Genomic DNA, 19,924 nt, shown 5'->3' on the forward strand with positions numbered 1-19,924 from the left:
TGGAAATGAAAAAAAAAAAATAACGATTTACTAAACAACGTTTTATTTACTGGATATTTTTCCGATACAAGGACGCAAGTTTGCCCAGCTGGGCAAACTTGCGTCCTTGTTTTAAAAAATATGTGATAAAAAAAAGTAATAAAAAATAAGCTGTTTTGGAGAAAAGCAGAAGTATTGTTTCCATTTTTCCCTTCCATACTTCAATTGAGTGATGTGAGTGCCCTCTAACAATGAGTTTGAAAGTTTAAGCTATTGTGCTATGCTTAATTACCAAATTATGACTTCTACATTAATTTAAAAATTACAGTCTATTTAAAGAACAATGGGAGGAAAAAGGGTTAACAAACTTTAATGGCATCATTTTAAAAAGATTAATGACAATAGTTACTTAAATTTAATGGCCTCTGGAATAATACTGTAAAGAGCCATAGATATATGCAGCCACAGTTATCATGTGTCTGCGGTAACAGTGACATCCAGAAACTATCTTATTGCCGATGTATATCTGTAAAAGAATCAGGTACGCCCTAAAATGGTGTACTGTTGCCACATTTGAGCAGGTTGGTTGGTTGGTTGTTTTTGTTTTACGGCATATCAACCCTTTTTAAGTTATTTAATGTCGAATTCAGTGATTTTGAAGAACAATTTTTTAATAGAGTACATTTGTTTTTTTTGCAAGTCGGTTTCTATTCAACCCATAGTTGGGACCCTAACAGGTACTACCAGTCCGGGTCAGAGTGGACCTGGGAGCAATGGCAATTAAAGGGTGGCTCCACACTCCCCAAAGCCCGAAAGCTGGAGCCTCACCATTGGATATAGTTTAAGGTCATATCCAGAACTCATCTGGGCAGGAGTTGCTCATCGTGCCCTATCCAGCCTTGATAGAGTTCAAAACCAGTTTCAAAACCTAATAGATGATGCCCTTTTCTCTTTCCTGCAATCTCTTTCCCACAGAAGAGACGTTGCAAGCCTGTCTCTGCTTTATCATTATTTTCATGGCAAGTGCTTGACTGAACTCCAATCTATGGTCCCATGTTGCCAAACTTTCACAGAAACACTCGACTAGATATAACCACTATATACGATTTTCCCCATTCTCTATCTGTGCCTAAATCTACATGCAGATTCCATGAACAAAGCTTCTTGCCCAGAACTCTCCATCTGTGGAACACTGTTCTGCTGGCCTGCTTCCCGGTTGAATACAACATGGTAGGCTTCAAATCCAATGTAAACATTCTTGCTGAACCCATAAATGATCAAATTCTACCCAATTTACACCATAAACGATTACTATACCATCACCGTACATTCGTTAACTCTTATCCTCAAGTGGCTTTCAGGCCTTGATAAATGGTGACTCCCAAGTAAAAAAAAAATATGCGAACATAGAATCTTTTAGATACAAGACTAAGGCCATTATGCAAATTTAGGTGCTGCTGGGAGTCCAAGGTGACAAAATAAAGGTAAGGATTGGCAGTATGCATATTGGCTATACCAACTTACTAAGAGAGGGTCGGACAAAATTATTTTAAATCGAAAATAGATTAAAAACGGTGAAATTTCCACAGGTTGCGCTATCTATCATGGTTATGGAAAAAAATGTCAGACATTATGGAAAAAACATAACGGATATCATACTCACTTATATTCTTCTTCTTTGGTATTTAATTCGTTAAGCTTTGATTTTGGTCTCGATGGACTGTTTTTTGTGGAACCTTTTCGCTTGACAATCGACATTTTGTTTCTGATACTTTCTCATTGATTCATAGAGTTTCATAGATCGCCAGTCTCTATAAATGAAAAAAAAAAAAAAAAAAAAATATATATATATATATATATATATATATATATTTTGAAAAACAAAGCAAATATTAATATTATATATTCACATATTTTGTTCCCAAAATGCAGAAATTACAATAAGAGACTTGTTGGCACATATTCTCCTATTTTTGAGATAGTATTATAAATTTTAAACATAAAGAGTCGGAAGTTTCCAAACAGGGAGAAAGGGGAAGACAGCATGTGGAAGAAATGAGCGGAAAAAATAAAAGAGGGTACCTGCCGACACAGCAGTGGATTTTGACACTAAAGAAAAAAAAGAAGGGGGAAAATTATTGCTCCTCACAAAGAAGCAGACATCGCGTTTTCATTCTAAATTTTGGAGAGGAAATCATAAGCAAGACAATTAATTACAAAGTTGTTTCTTCGGTGAAAACGGATTGTATAGACCCAAATCCCACAACGAGGAAATCACCATTCTTTAATAAATTTAACCTCACTCTTTGTTAACAGCAATGAAGAGTGTTAACTGACCCCATAAGAATGAGATGGGTGGCCATTTTATTTTAAATCTATATAATAAAGTGAACCCCCTAGCATAATATATTTTACTGGCGGAGGTGGAGGGGGGGGGCTTTAAAATATGCTTAAATATGATATTTTAATTTGTCCAGATTTCATATATATTATTATAGAGTCGTGATTTCAAAAGTAAACAAAAAATGTATTTAGGTGCCATTAGCTAGAATCAGAATCGAAACTTTAGCATTCAAAGCTGGTGACGTTACCACTGTACCAATGTGACATGCATATAAACCGATTAAAAATTAAAAATCAACTAAGACGAATGTACAAAATATTTAACGATTTTTTTCAACTTTGATCAATCTTTAACCTCTTAAAAACTATTTTAACCAGCTAAAGACCCATAAAAGAATGGCTCATAAAAAATCCAATCATTTGAGGTCCCCTAGCGCCGCTCTACGACTTTCAGTTTCAGAAGAGATAGAGTTTGAAAATATGGAGACGGACAGACAGACAGTCAGGCAGACATATAGCCGTTTATGTATTGGATTTTCATTTTTTAAAATGATTTTGACGTATAATCGCACGTAAAAAAACACAACAGAATCTTATTTGGCACCAGTGCAGTTTAACATCTGCAAGTAAATTTCTTGCTTTCATTTTAGGAGAGTTCCATCCCAGCTAAAGTTAAATGTTAAATTGTAGAAGTGTCTCTTATTTCTTTTTTTTTATATTGAGAGCGTGGTGGTATGTTTGTGGGGGGACGAGTTTGCCTGATTATTTTTACTCCTTGTCATCTCAAACAAGGTGTATTGCTACTTGGAATGTATGGGGCTACTATTTGGGATTGTGTCTAACAGGAGACTGTGGGGAGTTGAGCAGCGAGTGTTCACATTACATTTAAACTTCTGCAGGTTAGTACAGCCAGGAAAGCAGGAAACAGGGAGGAAATTCTAAAGTCTAGCAGTCTGAGAGAAGAAACTATTAGAGTCGAAGGCTTTCCGGTATCTAGGGACCCCAACAGCGAATGGGTGGAATTTTGCTGCTTGTCATATTAGTCGGGAGTATGTACGTCGAGGGGACATAGGTGCTATTGAGTTCATCAGAACATATTCCATTAACTTGTAAAAAAAGCACAGGGCAGCAACATTGCGTCAATGAGACAGAAGTTTGTAATTTTTGACATTAAACTTTAATCCAAGCCAAAAAGTTCTTTCTATTCGGCAGTTTAAAGACTTTTTTTTTACTCACGTTCCCCCCTAAGAAGGCATATTTCTACTTGGATGTAAGGGGCTACTATTTAGGACCATGCCTAGGAAAGATTAAAAAGATGTTGGTTTACGTTAAACTTCTGCATATCCGCACAGACAAAGAAGCAGGTAGCAGGAAGGGAATTCCAAGGTCTAGCTGTTCGAGATTTTTGAAATTCGAAAGGCCATAAAGTAAACCTCGTAACGGAAGAATTGCCGACCAAGACCGGTGTCAGTTAAAAATCGCTTACTAATGTAAAATTCTTCAACTTCCCAGACAGGATTTGCTCTGGCATCGCAGAGTTAAAAAAAAAATTGCTTCAGCAATATTTTACATGATTATCTGAGTGTATTATATTTGTTGAAGTTTGTGTTTTTCTCTCAAAAATATTTAAATAAATACAAAAAAGTAAAAAAATAAATAAAAACAAAAAAAATTTTTTTCCGAAAAAGATAAAGAAATCAATAAATATTTAAGTAATATATTTTTTATAATAAAACAGAGTCAAACCATTGAAAAAACATTGTATTCTATCCTCACCCCTCCACTCCCTAAAAAAAAAAAAACAAACAAGCAAAAACAAGCAACGATCCTGGTACATACGGTGGTACATACGCCAAAGTTAATCACTTTTCATACAAGGACCCACTACAAATAGGAGACAAGGGGTTACTTAATCGGACACAATCAACAACTGCCCAGTCGTCTCACCTATAATGGGTAGCAGACTACACAATCATCAAATAATATGATGTGCAAAATTCAGAACGAAAAAGGTGCTACAGCATGGGTCCACCGTGCACACGTCAGATGGTTGGTTCAGCGTCCACAACTAACCTTTACAGATCTCTCACTCCCACTATGCAATGAATACTACCAATAGCCACTAATAATGGGTAGCAGACTACACAATCATCAAATAATATGATGCTTGACGTGACTACCCCTGACAAACCCGACAAGCAACTAAGTCCCACCCCTTCACAGTAGAGATCCCTAGGTGTAAGAAAGCCTTTTACTCCAATAGTTTCTTCCCCAGAACTGCAAGTCTTTGGAACTCCTTTCCGAGATTCTGCTTTCCCAACTGTACTGACATGCAGAAGTTCAAGTGTAATGTGAACAAACATCTTGCTACTCATCTCCCTTCATAATGCCCCCGCAAATTATGTCCCTGATAGTAGCCCCCTACTTCAAAGTAGCACTGTTCCTTGTGTGAGGTGGAAATTGAATAAAAAAAAAAATATATATATATATATAAACTATAATTCATGGCGATCTGGGGGAGGGATCTAATTTCAGAGCGACCCTCGCATGCTCGGTAAATTATCAACACTTTCCGTTTGTGAACTTTCCGTTGTTTTCATGTAATACATGTTTTAAACTGTTATCCGTAGTTCTGTTCTTCTTGTGGTTATTTGTGAGCCGTTACACCATCCTTCCACTACAATACACAGTTCATTATAGCAAAGAATTATCGGGCAAAACACATTGCCCAAGGAAATAGCTATGCTAAGAGAGAGAAGGCTAGGAGATTTCGACAGATCGAATACGAATATATGTGATGAAAAATATTTACAAAATGGGCACAAGTGACAAACATAGTTTAAATTCATTCACTGACACACCAAGTTTAAATAGAAATAAAACGTGAAATCAGGGAAACAACCATTTACCTATGGCAAGGCTAACCCGTATCATTATGACACATCTGACATCAAAAGTTATCTATTGTTCACACATGAAAAATTTGTCTACAACTACGTGGTTGTTCACCTACTGACGACAACAACAAACTTTAATAACAAGGACTTTGATATTTTCTTCACCTTGGAACATCCTGTCAACAAGAGACATTTCTAATTATTTTTACTTCTAACAAACCTTAATAACAAGGACTTTGTTATTTTCTTCTTCTCGGAAACTTCTTATCAACAAGAGACATTTTCAACCATTTTGTTTCTTTTCAATAAATATTTAACTTAGTAATCTGTCTGTCTTTCTTGCTACCATACGCCAAATTTGTTATTGTGACCGTCATTATCAGGTATTAAGATACAATATCTTGTGACGACGATATAACACATCGTATTCTATTTTTCGGTGTTTCTTAAGATACAGTTGACAGATCGATTTTTTAAAAATGCTGTTTTAAGCAAAAGCAATATTACATACTTAACTGTTATGCCGAAAATAGTAATATATCCAAAAATTACACAAAATCATCGAATAGAAATTTATTTCTAATTAAAAGTAATTTTTACAGAAAATTGGGTGAAATTAATTTTTCTTAAACGTTATAAAGTAGGCAGTAGAAGACTACACACAGGGGAAATAACTCCGAAAGGAATATTTTAGATTACTTGTGTCATGGCTGCAATATTTGTTGTTTAAAAGCAATAGACTTATTTTTATTATTAAAAACACAGTAGCAGTTGTTTTACTTGACGAATTTTCGTAATTTTTGGATATATTACTATTTTCGACATGATATATTATTATTTTTGCTTAAAACGATACATTTTTTCGACTATAGCTTAACAACCACCCATTTTTCTAATAAATATTAACTTTCTATACTTGTTTCCCACGAGGGCAGAGTTAGACACATGGTCGGTTTTTAATGTGGGCAAATCCAGCTCCCCAAAGGGGGACACTCTGGATTGGAGGAAAAATATATTAATTGCCTCAGTCATGAAGGATTTCTTCTCCACTGACAGAGGACAGAAAAGGTGAAATGTAGTGTCAGAACAAATACTACACTTTGTTCCTAGCCAAAAGGCCAAGGAATGAAATCAATAAATATGTAATAAAATAATATATTTTTATAACACTAATGCAAAATTTAATCAAATATTACTTATTTTCGTAAAATATATGTACAAAAATAAAATTTTCGTAAAATATATGTACAAAAATAAAAGTTTCACATTTTCAGGTTTGTATTACTATACACATAGATTCGAAAAAGTTGTCAAAAAACAAATATATAACAAATAAATGTTATCAAAAGAAAGATAAGTTACTTTTCTACCTAATTGGATAACTTTTTAGTGTTTTCATTTTATATAACATGCTTATTCAGCTCGAAAAACATACAGTGTTTATCGATGTACTGGAAAATTTAAAATGGCGCCGGACTCTCTGTTGGACATGGTAAGTTTGGGAAAATGAGTTAAAAATAAAAAAAACTATACAAAATACTGTTAAAACCCCACCAAATATATGTCGGCCTTCAGCCTATGTCACGGTAAAAATATTGAGCAAGTTTCTATCAGTAATTTGTATAGTTTTTTATTTGTAAATCATTTTCCCTAACTTACCGTGTTTAACAGAGAGTCCGGCGCCATTTTAAATTCTCCAATACATCGGCAAACACTCTATGTTTTTTTAGCTGAATATACATATTACATTAAATAAATACACAAAAAAATTATCCAGTTAGGTAGAAAAGTATCTTGCCTTTGATAACATTTGTTATTTGTTTTTTGACAACTATTTCGAATCTATGTGTACATGATGTTTGTATTATAGATGTACACTGTACATCTATAATACAAACCCACATTTTCTTTCACGCCAGTTTGTTTGTTTGTTTGATGTTTTCCAATGAAAACAGAAGTCTGGTTTGGTAACGGAAGTATTATTCGTTCCCCTCGAGGTTTCACCTGACACCGGTGGGTGCGCGTACGACCGAATGGAGAGTCGCCCATTGTTCCGTTACACCGAGTAAACATATATCGATTAGTTTTAAATCCTATTTAAGTCACGTATATTATTTTGAGTGAATTGGGTTTGTGGTTCTAAAACAAAAAAGAAATACATATTACTTTTGTCGCGCGCCCCGCCCCTGTTATATCAAAAAATGACATTGGGAATTATTAAAGATACAATAAGATAAATAGATAAATCATGCTTGGCCTTTTGGTCTGGAACAAAGTGTAGTATCTGTTACCTTGTGTGCGCCCTAATTGTTTATAGTGTTGGGAGTGTTGTTGGACTTGTTGGACTGAGTGTTGGTTGGACTTGTGTCTAATTGTTTATTTTATTTATTTTGTATTTACAGAAAATAAATGATAAAAACCACAAACTGTAGTATCTGTTCTGATAACTACACTTCACCTTTTCTATCCTCGGTCACTGGAGGAGAAATCCTTCATGACTGAGTCAATTTGTATTTTTGTTCCTATTCCGAGTGCCCCTTTTTGGGGAGCTGGATTTTTCCACATTAAAAACCGACTTCCTGGAGAGGCAAGGCACAAGGCAATGGGTTATATTTGTCCAAATAAGTTTCTCTAAATAATTGTTTGTTAATTTGAACTTTTTCATCGATAGTTTCGTATATTTCAATCAGTTTTTTTTTTTTTTTTTTACGATTTCGAGATTAATCAAATAAACTGACAAAATTAAAATTAAATAAAACAATTAAAAAAAAAAAGAAAGATGTTTAAATTACCGATATTAAAATGGAAATAAAAAAAAGAAAGAGAAAAAAAATAAATATCTTTCTTTTTACCTGCGAGACAACGTTTGGTAACTAAGCAACTTTGCAGACAAACATTTCATGGAATTAATTATTCCCCTATTCTTTTATTCCAGAATTACAGAATTATAATACCGATAAACTCATAATCAAGATTTCATAAAATAATTAGTAAATAGGCATGAAGTCCATCGAATCTCACTTCCGCTTACTTCCGCGAGTACTTATAATAAAATTGGTTATCTCAAGTTCCGCGTGTTTGTTTTAGTTCCTGCTTCTGCTAACCGTTCTGCTTTACTGTGAATGACACGGAAAGTCTCTTCCGAAGATACTTCTTCATTATAAGAACGAAATTCAAAAGTCGAAATATTGAATTTCAAGCAAAACCACCGGTATTTAACATATCCAAAAATTACGGAAAACGATAAGATAGAAAATTAATTATTAATGAAAATACTTTTTAGAAAAAAATTCAAGTTAAATTAATATACAGCATGAAGTCAGGGGAAGTAACTGCAGCCTTCTTGTTCAATTAATGGCGGATATTACTGAATCGTGTATTCGTCAAAGTACATGTTTTATGTGATAATGCAGTAACATTTACTTAATTGCGACATGACAATTAAGTAAATAACATTGGTTTTGGTTGAAATTGACATAGAAATTGAGCAGATAACTTATTTTTCAATAAAAATTCATTTTTTTGTCGATTTTTGGATTTTGCTCTTATAATTAAGAACCGCTCTTCTGAGTTTGTTTAAGGTTTTAAGGTTTGTTTAAGAGTTATGGCCTCAAGGTTTTATAAAAAGGGATTAGGGGTGGGAAAGGATGCCATAGAGGCCACAACAAAGAATCTATGAAATGAATAACGTTGGAAGTTTGTAGATTCTGACTCCATATAATTAAAGACAGACGAATGTTGAAGGTTGAGAACGGACTTTATTTACTAGCAACAATTTGTATTAGAAGAAGCAAAGTGTTCGTAGGATGGAATGTGATTTAACAAAGGAGATGAATGTTCGTAAAATGTTTGTAAGTATGTATGAATTGACAAGGAATGAATGTTCGTAAAATGTAACTTATCTTTTGGACGATGGAGAGGGTTAGGGTAGGCCGGTCATCCTGCTGTCAGTGATGTGTGTCCTGGCTTGTAACTGGAAAGCGAGTGACTTTTTTCATCAGCGCTGGCAGCCTGGCGTCTTCATCTTCTTTCTCCTCTCTCCTGGTTCCCTAAAAACCCTCGTTTTATAGTGGCAAACTGGCTCCCAGTGACTGTGATATTTGAGGTGTTTATTTTAGGTGCGAAGCTGTGCCATTGGTTGATAATTATTTTGTGGTTATCTTATTTTTTTCTTCCCAAGCGGAAGCGATGCCTGAAGCCATGTGCAAAAGACGATTTTTCATTTTGTCTCTCATGGTGGATGCATTAACATCCGGTTCGCTGCTAATTCTCATCATGTTCCCACAGAGTACAGGGCTCTATGGACAAACTTATCCTTAGTTGATCTTTGACAACTAAATATTTTCATTTACTAGCCAAATAGAAAAGTTACTAGTGTAGCAATCACAGAGAACTATTTTCTCTGGTGAATCAATGCACCCCTCTGAGTTCTTCGGCCACAGGCTGACCTATCAGCTTACAGGGCGCATTGATTCATCTGCTCCATAAAAAGTCTTGAGGGAACATCAGTCAATCAGAACCGGACCTCCAGCCTAGCAACACCTATCCTCTCTCGTCCCCTGTCCACCGGATATCTGGGTGTATCAGAATTTGGAGGGAATTTTTGACACCCCTACCACTGCGAATAAAATATAAAAAACTCGTAATTTCTCTTTTTAAAGTGGGTTGTTTATTTTCTTTATGGAATATACTTCCAAAATAAACTATTAAATTTGTTTAAAAAATAATAGAAATATTATTTTTTAAAAAACAGTGTTTACAAAGTGCCGGCGCACCTTCATACAGCCATTTTTCTTACGTAATAAAATCAATTGAATTTTACGAGTTAAATATTTTTCAATTTTTAAACTTTAAAAATCTATCAAGATTTTTCTATTAGTTAAATTTTCACGATATTTTCAGGGTCAATGTGAAATTTTATGCTCTTTCCAATAAACCAAATATAATATTTTAGACAAACGTTTTTTTTTTTTAAATTTACCCCCCCCCCCCATTTTGAAATGTCTATTAAAATTTAAATAATTAATTTACTCACCAAAGTTTTATATATCACAAATTGAAGATAAAAGATCAATAAATAAAATATTCTAATTTAAAACAAAAAAAAGAAGTGTTTTTTGGAAATTTACCTGTAAAGTGTAAAACCCTTTCTTTTTTTTAGACTATGTTGATTTTTTATTTATTTTGTTAAGTGAAAGTTTATGTTATGCTTAAATTGTCCAATATATATATTGGATGCTGACGACAATTTTTTCTATTTCATTCAATGTTTTCTTTTTTTAAATATTTAAAAAAATCACTCGATAAAGAAAAATTAAAATATATTAAATAAAAAATTCATGTATTTCTTTAAAAGAATAAAAAAAAATAGAAATTTGGTCGAGCAAATTTTTTGTAATTGGCTAAAATCCATGAATGAAATGTTCATAGTTTTCAAATATGATAGCACATACTGACCACTTATATGCATAAACATTCATTTATTTTATACAAAACTGAATAAAATATGCTTATAGTAAAAAAAAAATGTGTTTTTGTTCGTTATTACATTAAATGTTTGTTTGTTCATATAGTTACTACCAAGATTATTAATGTGTTGTTTTTACGTTTTTGAAATAATTATTTTTGTCACTTCGCTGGTTCTGTATATCAGCTAACAGAGCGCATTAATTCATCTGCTCCCTAAAAAGTTTTGAGGGAACATCAATCAGTCAGAATCGAACCTCCAGCCTAGCAACACCTATCTTCCCTCGTCCCCTGTCCACCGGACATCTCGCTAAAGCATTGACAGTCTCGATTTGAGGCAACTGCTATCCATCTGGGGATGACACGGTACTGACTGACTGACGACGACCTTAAAAGAACTTTCTTTTCCTTCTTCCCTTTTAGCAGCCTGGCCTGCCAGTTCCTGCTACAAATAAAATACTCTTCATTGTTATTGTTTAAAAAGAAGTTTGTGTGTCTTTTGTGCCTTCTTCTTTCCTATAATTTATTAGGAAGGTAAAACAATTACTTCTCCTAAACTAGCCAAACCCACATGATTTTTAGAATATGACGTCTTCGTTCTGTGACGAGTATGTACATCACAAAGATTTTTCTGTATTTTTTTAAAAATAAGTGTAATTCTAAATATACATCAAATTTTATCCTGATACTTGAAGGTATAAACATTCTAATTTCTTCAGATGTTTTTTTTTAAACAGCCTTCATAAAAAAAAACAAAAACAGTATATTGTTCTATTAAACTTTTATTGTTTTAATAATTTAACTTTGTTCGTTTTATTAAAAAAAATAAAAATATATTTTTCACTCATATATATATATATATATATATATATATATATATATATATATATATATATATATATATATATATATATATATATAAGTGAGATAAGTCACAGATTAAAGATCAAATGAAATATCCTGAAAAATCCTGATAGATATTACATTGAGGTAATACTTTCAGGATGATCCTAGCCAAAAAGGTAAAGCTCAACATTTAAAAATAGAGCAATATATAAGTTTAGTGGCTAAAGTTAAAGTCTGAAAATCAAAATATAAACACGTATATTCGAGTTAAGAATTTATTGTTTGACACAAGGAATATATAGAAGGGGAGTTATGTTAATTTCCTTAATCCATGGATTTTCAATACTGGCTCATATCATCAGAGGAAATGAAATGCGGTTACCAAAATGTTCAGCTGTGAATAAACACGTATTTTTGCTTTTCAGCATATATATTGAAAATGTTATTTGAATGGTGAATAGTAGTTATAGGAAAAAGAATTTCATACAACCTGGGCAGTCCATTCCTTTTCCTATAACTATTATTCACCATTCAAATAACATTTTCAATATATGTGCTGAAAAGCAAAATACGTGTTTATTCACTGCTGAAGTTTGGGTCCGTTTTTTTTTTGGGTCACCCTATATAACTATCTCACAGACAATTTTGTCAGGGAGGTCATTTATGAATATTACGAATAACAGAGGTCCAAGGATAGACCCCTGAGGCACTCCCGCATTTATATTATATTTTTTAGATGTACGACCATTGAGGACAACCTGGATTTTTCTCTTATCTAAAAAGGATTTAATTATGTTAATGTTTAATTATGTTATGTATTCTTCCAGTGATACCATATGATCTGATTATCCTGAGAAGACCTTCATGCCATACCATGCCAAAAGCCTTAGATATATCTAGAGCTACCACTCTACGCTCCCCCGCTTTGTCCAGTGAATGTATATACGTTCTGAGATTACAGTTAGGATGTCTGCTGTGGAACGGGCTTGCCTAAATCCATATTGTTGGTCAGTCAGAAGTTTAGCATCTGTAAGGGGATGGACTAGAACTTGGTTAATTATGGTCTCAAATATTTTGACCAAAGTGGGAGGAGGCTAATGGGGCGATAATTTACTGGGTCAGTTCTTTCGCTAGAATTCTTGAAAACTGGTACTACAGAAACAGTTTTCCAGCAGGCAGGAAAGCAAGATTCATTAAGGCATTTGTTGTAAAGTTTGGAGAGAATTGGAGCTACTTTGGCGGAGCACTTTTTTAATAGCACAGCCGGGATGAGATCAGGTCCACATGCTTTTGCAGTGTCAAGATTTCTTATGACAGCATGCACCTGAGATGGGGTGATTTTCAGATCGTCTAGTGTGGCGTCTGTCCACAAAGGAAAATCAGGGAGGGAGTGGTTGGCAGGGTCCAATGTGGAGTTAGAGGCAAACTGACTGGCAAGCATGTTAGCGCTCTCAGTTGCAGAGCAAACAACCTCGTGATTGTTGGATAGTGGGGGAATTGTTGATTGCCCATTATTTACTACACTGTTGTAGATTTTCCATAAGTTGCGGGTTCCTAATTTCTGTGCTTCAATACGTTTTTTGGTGGTTTCAGTAAATTCTCTCTTAGCTGTCGCTATTTCTTTCTTACAGTTACTTCTGGCTTCTATATACTTCTGCCTGTTTGAACTGGACTTATGTTGGTTAAATTTGTGGTACGCATGCTGCCTTTGCGCTATTGCAGCTGCACAGGTAGAAGCAAACCATTGGGGAGAGTGGGAACATGTGCTTTAATTGCCGTTTTGAACCATTCAGTGACCTTATTTGCGCAATGTTCAGCAGAAAGTGAAAAGATATTTTGCCATGGGGCATCCCTGATAAGATCCCTGATGGCTTCCCAGTCAGCCCGTTTATAATATCTCGTTGTTTTGAGCAATGGCTCTTCGGTTCTGGCTTTAAAGTTTAGGGCTATTTCAACCATTACCACTGCATGATCAGCGTTCCCAAGTGGGCTGTGGGCATTAGTTACACAGTCATCGGGAACTGTGGTCAGAAACAGATCTAGAAGTGATGCGTGTTGTTCTTGCTGGTCTAGGAAACGGGTTGGAAACATAACCATCTGTGATAGGGAATGAGATATACAGAAGTTATGTATTGTGATACCAGCTGCATCTGTGTGAGTAGAAAATCCAAGCCAGTTGCTGTGGTAGACATTGAAGTCACCAAATACATGCACCTGTGCACTAGTGTCGAGGGAAAGTGCTATTCTATGCTGTCAGAGACTTTGTTTATTAGGTCGAGGGAGAGCGGTAGAGAAAATAAAAGTAGTTAATGTTATGTTGCATGTTAAGTCTAAAGCACATAAAGGCTTGATCATCTGATTCTAGTTTAGTTTCTCAAGTCAAGGGGAGGGTGTTTCGAATATAGACTCCAAGCCCGTGCAATGTCTGTTAGAGTCCTTACGGCAGAGTGGGAGATATCCAGGCATGTTAAAGTAGTTAGAGGGGATGGAGGAGTGTAGGTTAGTCTCACTTAGTGCTAAGATATCCGAGGGTGTTTGTTAGGAGAAATGCTTCAACATCATTTAAATTAGTTCTAAGCCCATGGATGTTCGTAAATGCAAGCCTCAATGAAGAAGGCAGGTTGGTTTTGTTTGAGTTTAGGCCTGGTTTTAGCGTAATTTTTTATTGTACTGTCATTATATTTTTTTAAGAGTTTCAGTTTAGGTAAGGGGTGCTGAACAAGTGGTTATGCAGAATACCAGACATGCAACACAACAGTTGTCCTTCCATCTACTAGGATTGTGGCCTTGGGATAGCCCACTGGGGATGAGTGCAGGGTCCCTTCCATGCACGACATGGCACTACAAACAATCTGACATTATACAACTGTTGATGGAGCAGCCGCTCTAAGCACTACCAAAGAGTTAGGGCTCCTATCCTACCAGTCGGGAACAGCAGCCAGGAACTGTCTATCCGGTACCCTCAACCCATTAGACGATAGTCAACTCAATCTACTTGCATTGACATTATGGCATTCAAGCAACCCCAAGTGCCCAGTTTAAGGGATGGGATGTGTCGGGAGTGGGAAAAATGGCGTTCATTGCCCTAGTCAGGAAACAAGATCGACCACTGAGTGTTTCTGTCAACTCCCTGTGATTCAACCTCTACGCCTGGCTAATAGATAAAGAAGGAGTATGGAAGCCGGGCGATAGACAGTGTCTATCTACTCCTTAAGCAGTTTAGGTTTGCAGACTGGTAATTTGTTTGAGTCACCAGCTCTAGGAAGGTTGTAATCCAAGACTGGAGAGGCCTTCCTCCCCTTAGGTTTAGCTTCAGAGTTTTCCTTCTCCTAGATGGATGACCTGGAAAGATCTACGGGTCCATCAGAACCAAGAGGGTTTTCCCTGCGCCTGGGTCCTAATCCAAGTATTTCTGCGACCCCGCATTGGTAGTTAATGTTACTGGGTTAGTTTATATAGGTTATATATCTACTGAAAAATTATACTCCTCAAAGTGATTACGGGACATTGCTATTTCAAATGTTTTTCCTTTGGTTTTATATAAAATAAATAAATAAAATTTAAAAAAAAATAAATAAAAAAATTCTTCCTTTTCTTATTTTTATATTAGCTTAGGAATAGGATAAGGCATTACAGAATGGCATGATATTACGAATTACTAGAAAGAAATTGTATAAGCTCTGGATATTTTAGATGGCAGGAGGGTTAGGTTGTATATTCAATAGACACAAGTAACGTTATTTTTTTATATAAGGTACATTACAGTACAGGTATAATTGGGAGTAAATTATATGCTATGTTATGTTATGTTGTAAACCGTATACATAGTACAGTAAATAGATATATAGGCAGATTTCCAGTAGATGCGAATATATGGAGATTGTATGTATTAAGTATGTTTCCATTTCTAATGAAGATATCTTCAGCTTTCGTTAAAAAAAAAAAAATCAGGAAGTGTATTTTGCATTATAGAGTATCGGTTCAGTTTTGTATTTAGCATTGCAAAGCTAAGGAAGGGACAGCTATTGATATGTAATACAATCAGCTGTAAATCAAAGTACAGACTTTAGTAAGTATCTACCTGGATAAGAATAAACTAATGCATGTCTTAGGGGTAGAAATGTATAGATGTTTAGTGATCATGACTTCCAATTTGTCAGCATGCAAAGGTTAAGGGCTGAAAGCTAAGGGCCCCCATCCAAGTCTGGTGTAATGTATGAGTGTTAGTGGCAGCTTGGGGAGTAGAGCAGATTGTTAGTTTTCAGGAGAGTAGAATTATTAGAATTTTGAGTGTCAAGTAAAGTTTAGTTAGAGAAGAGAAATTTTTTTTATATATTTATATATTTAAATATATATACATACATATATATATATATATATATATATATATATATATTAATGAAATGCAGTTTGCTTGAAGCATTGTGTGAGTTATATACAAAGATAAGTATTAGAAAGCTATCACAATCCAAATAATGGAATGTTATTGGTGTTGAGGAAGGAAGATAAAAAACAAGTGATATATTTAAAGCTATATATAAATATGTATGCACACATACACATATATATTTATTTAATATATATATATATATATATATATATATATATATATATATATAGTGAAAACTTGAAGCACGTGCTCAATACTATTGCAGAGCAAATATATATTTTTTATTTTATTACCGTTGTATCTGTTTAATTACACATGTTTCCGCTACCGAATCGCATCAATCGTATCCCCTCCCCCCCTTTTTTTAATCGTCTTCTTCTAATATCGTCTTTTCAAATAATAATAACAACTTCTGTTCAAGTCTGATGAAGTTACTGGATTGTGGATACGATTCGGCAGCGGAAACATGTGTAACTGAACAGATAAAATGGTAATAAAATTAAAAAATATTGCATAATCACGTTGACACACCGGTTCCTGTCAGATCACCGAAGTTAAGCAATGTTGAGCCTGGTCATTACTAAAATGGGTGACCCATATGGGAAGTCCAGGTGCTTTATGTAGGAGGATGTCGACACCTCCCTGCAAAAAGTTGCAAAAACCTAACGTCGTCATCTCCCCTTACGGGGATATACATGCAACTGTGGACCGCTCGTGAATTTCATACTCCCATGAAACTTCCTCCTATGGAGGAAGCTGGTTAAACCCTGAATAAGGTTGGTGCTGACTGCACACACACACACACACACACACACACACACACACACACACACACGTGTGTGTGTGTACGTGCGTGTGTGTGTGCGTGCGTGCGTGTGTGTGTACGCGCGCGCGCGTGTGATTGACTTTTATTTTCATTATTTTGGGCAAAAAAAACGTCTATTGATTTTTGCTATGACAAACAATTCATATTTTCTTTCTCTGAACAAAGCCACAGAAAATCGATTATCAATAATTGTTCAATACGTACCAGATCAGTACACCGGCTATTGACTCCTTGAAACTCCCGCTCACCCAAAACCGTATATTTTCCAAAGACATATTGTTATAAATCCTCTGTCCAGCCAAGATAGCAACTCGTTTTTAATTAGAGAAATATATCCAATAATTCAAAAGTGTGGTTTCGGTATTTGCCTTTTAATATTCATCTCATTTGCCCCTCCCCCCACTTCTTTTTTTGTTTGTTTTCTCTCTCTCTCTCTCTCTCTCTCTCTCTCTCTCTCTCTCTCTCTCATACTAATAGGAAAAGGTATTAATAGCAAGTAGTTCACAAAGAAACGTTTCTGGTTCATTCCTGAAGGTGATCATCAGGCTAATTGGTACGTGTATCTTACTTGCCATAAGTAGATAAACTGCACGCCAGTGGAATTGTCTTCCGTTTTCTTGCTTTCCGGCTGACTGCAATATGGTTGTCTTCAAGTCTAACGTAAATAAGTTCTTGATGAGCCGTTCCATATAAGTTATCAAATTTACCGAATTTTCATTACTAATGATTACTATATTGTCCGATTTCTACTGTACACTCTTTAACCGTTATCCTTGAGTGGCCTCTTGGCCTTGATAATGTGGTGATGCCTGTGTAAAAAAAAAGTACATTTTCATACTATAATTAAACTCTACTTACGTATTGAAGACTGTTTATGTGAATACTGAAAAAAAAAAATACATAACATATCATAAAATAATGTACTAGCATGATGACCCGATGTTGCCCGGGATTGAATAATGATCAACGAATGTTTCACACTCCCATATTTTTATTGTCATCGAAATCGATGAAATCGCCCATTTTTTTTTATCCAATTTATAGATTGCCTGCTCTAGTTGGAAACCCATCACGATGCATTAAGAGGAAGCTTCACATGTTTCTCACAGTGACTAAGTTCACAATACATTGTAGTCTACATTGCACTGTAGAGAACCTACTGTTAATTTTATAAAATCATTTTTATATATAATGGCTTGCGTTAAAGTTTAAAATGCAAAAGTCAAGTATCATGCTTCAATTGTGCTCTAAACAGAAACATTCATTTTGAATGTGCTCCTGTCATATCAAAGAACCTAATGTTGATTTTATATGCCGGGACTTTCTGCTTATGTAGTAATAAAACTTCTCAAATGCACTTGTGATGTTAGGCTGTATAAGATGTTAACTTTAGTCAAAATCGCCTGTTCCTTGTTTCATCGGATTTTTTCGATTATCGGCACTTATAAAAAAATCCTATCTAAGAACACTGCCAGGCACATAAAGTACCTTTGTATAAAAATTCATAAAAATCGACCCAGCCGTTTTCGTGTCCATAGGGAACGACTTCATAGATAGACAGACAAAGTTCCTTTCAATTGTAATTTATATTTTATATATATATATATATATATATTAAATTTATTTATAAAAACATTAATGGCTACATATGTGCATACATGTTTCTGTGATCACCCGCGTTGGGGGATTACGTCTTCAGGCCAAGAATTACCGTCAAAAACCCGAATTTTCGACGGTAATTCTTGGCCTGAAGACGTAATCCCCCAACGCGGGTGATTACAAAAACATGTATGCACATATGTAGCCATTAATGTTTGTATTAATAAATTTAATATACCTGCTCTGTTCACTCATTAAGCACTCTTTGGTAGACACATGTTGTTTCATTGGATGTACTTCTAGGAAACTAAACTCTACTGGCTATATATATATATATATATATATATATATATATATATATATATATATATATATATATATAAATGTAAGAATGTGTGTGTGTGAAGACACTTCTCAACTTCAGCATATTTTTGATCTATAGACTTGAAATTTTGTATATAGGGTATTCAGACATGTAGAAAACATTTTAATCCATTTTCATCTGGGAATCAGGGCAGCAGCTAAGGGGTCAAAATTGAAAAATTGGTACATGGGGTGGGTGGGGGGGGGTTGATCAAATTTTTATCTGTTTGTTAACTGTTCCACAGATGCGTATGACAGCTTCTTTATGTTAAGGATATGTAGGTTGGAAAACATTTTGTAAAGATCGTGTCAAGCTGGTCTAATGGTTATCGTACTTGATTCACTGTCTTTAGGTTTTGGTTTCGATCTCAGCTCGAGTATTTTTTTTTTTTTTTACTTACAAGAAGTGAACCGTTTAGAAAAAAACATAATACTCCCATGCATATGTGGTAATTAAAGTATAATATTTATGCATATTTTACTACCGGGCAACGCCGGGCAGCCTGCTAGTATACCTATAAAAGTGAGAATTTGTGTGTGTGTGAAGACACTTCTCAACCTATATACTCAACAAATTTTTGATCTACAGACTTAAAATTTCGTATATAGGGTATTCAGATATGTATAAAACTGTTTAATCAGTTTTCATTCCGGAAAAAAAAGGAAGCTTAGGGGTCAAAATTGAAAAATTGATACATGGCAGTCATCAGATTTTTATCTGTTTGGCAACTGTTTCATGAATGTGCATGCGTGCATGGTTCACATGACAAATTCCTTAAGTTAATAATAAGTAGCTACAACCACTATGTACGATTTCCCCCACTCTCTATCTGTGCCTAAATATAATCACAGATTCCATGAACAAAGCTTCTTTCCCAGAGCAGCCCGTCTGTGGAACACTGTTCTGCTGGCCTGCTTCCCGGTTGAACACAACATGGTAGCCTTCAAATCCAATGTAAACAAGTTCTTGTTAAGCCGTCCTCATAAATAATCAAATTATATCCAATTTACACCATTAATGATTGCTACATTACCACCTTACATTCATTAACACTTATCCTCGAGTGGCCTTCAGGCCTTGATAAGTGATGACTTCCCAATAAAAAAAAAGAAAAAAAAAATACGATACAAAAATAATTGTTAATAAATTTTATTTATTCTTTCATTGGTTAACTTCGTTTGAATGTCAAAAGTTATTATTATTATTATTATTAT

The 19,924-nt window shown here is 34.7% G+C and overlaps 1 protein-coding gene across 6 annotated transcripts in view; it reads right to left on the reverse strand.

The window, feature by feature from the left end:
• LOC145267058 (testis-expressed protein 9-like) overlaps positions 1–8,209 on the reverse strand; it is a 43,302-nt gene extending 35,093 nt beyond the window's left edge. The window contains exons 1-2 of one of the 6 annotated variants that reach the window (XM_080123006.1): positions 8,072–8,209; positions 1,643–1,790 (exon numbers count right to left, since the gene is read on the reverse strand). In XM_080123006.1, coding sequence (XP_079979132.1) covers positions 1,643–1,737 — 95 coding nt within the window. In that variant the 5' untranslated portion in view covers positions 1,738–1,790; positions 8,072–8,209. Of the gene's footprint in view, positions 1–1,642; positions 1,791–5,231; positions 5,396–5,439; positions 6,107–6,126; positions 6,573–7,677; positions 7,889–8,011; positions 8,036–8,071 lie in introns of those variants that run through there. The other 5 variants (XM_080123009.1, XM_080123005.1, XM_080123010.1 and 2 more) reach the window with 5 other exon arrangements.
• Positions 8,210–19,924: the final 11,715 nt, after the last annotated feature.

Source organism: Euprymna scolopes, chromosome 42 (genome assembly GCF_053919585.1).
Source record: "Euprymna scolopes isolate OS-2025 chromosome 42, ASM5391958v1, whole genome shotgun sequence".
Classification (NCBI taxonomy): Eukaryota; Metazoa; Mollusca; class Cephalopoda; order Sepiida; family Sepiolidae; genus Euprymna; species Euprymna scolopes.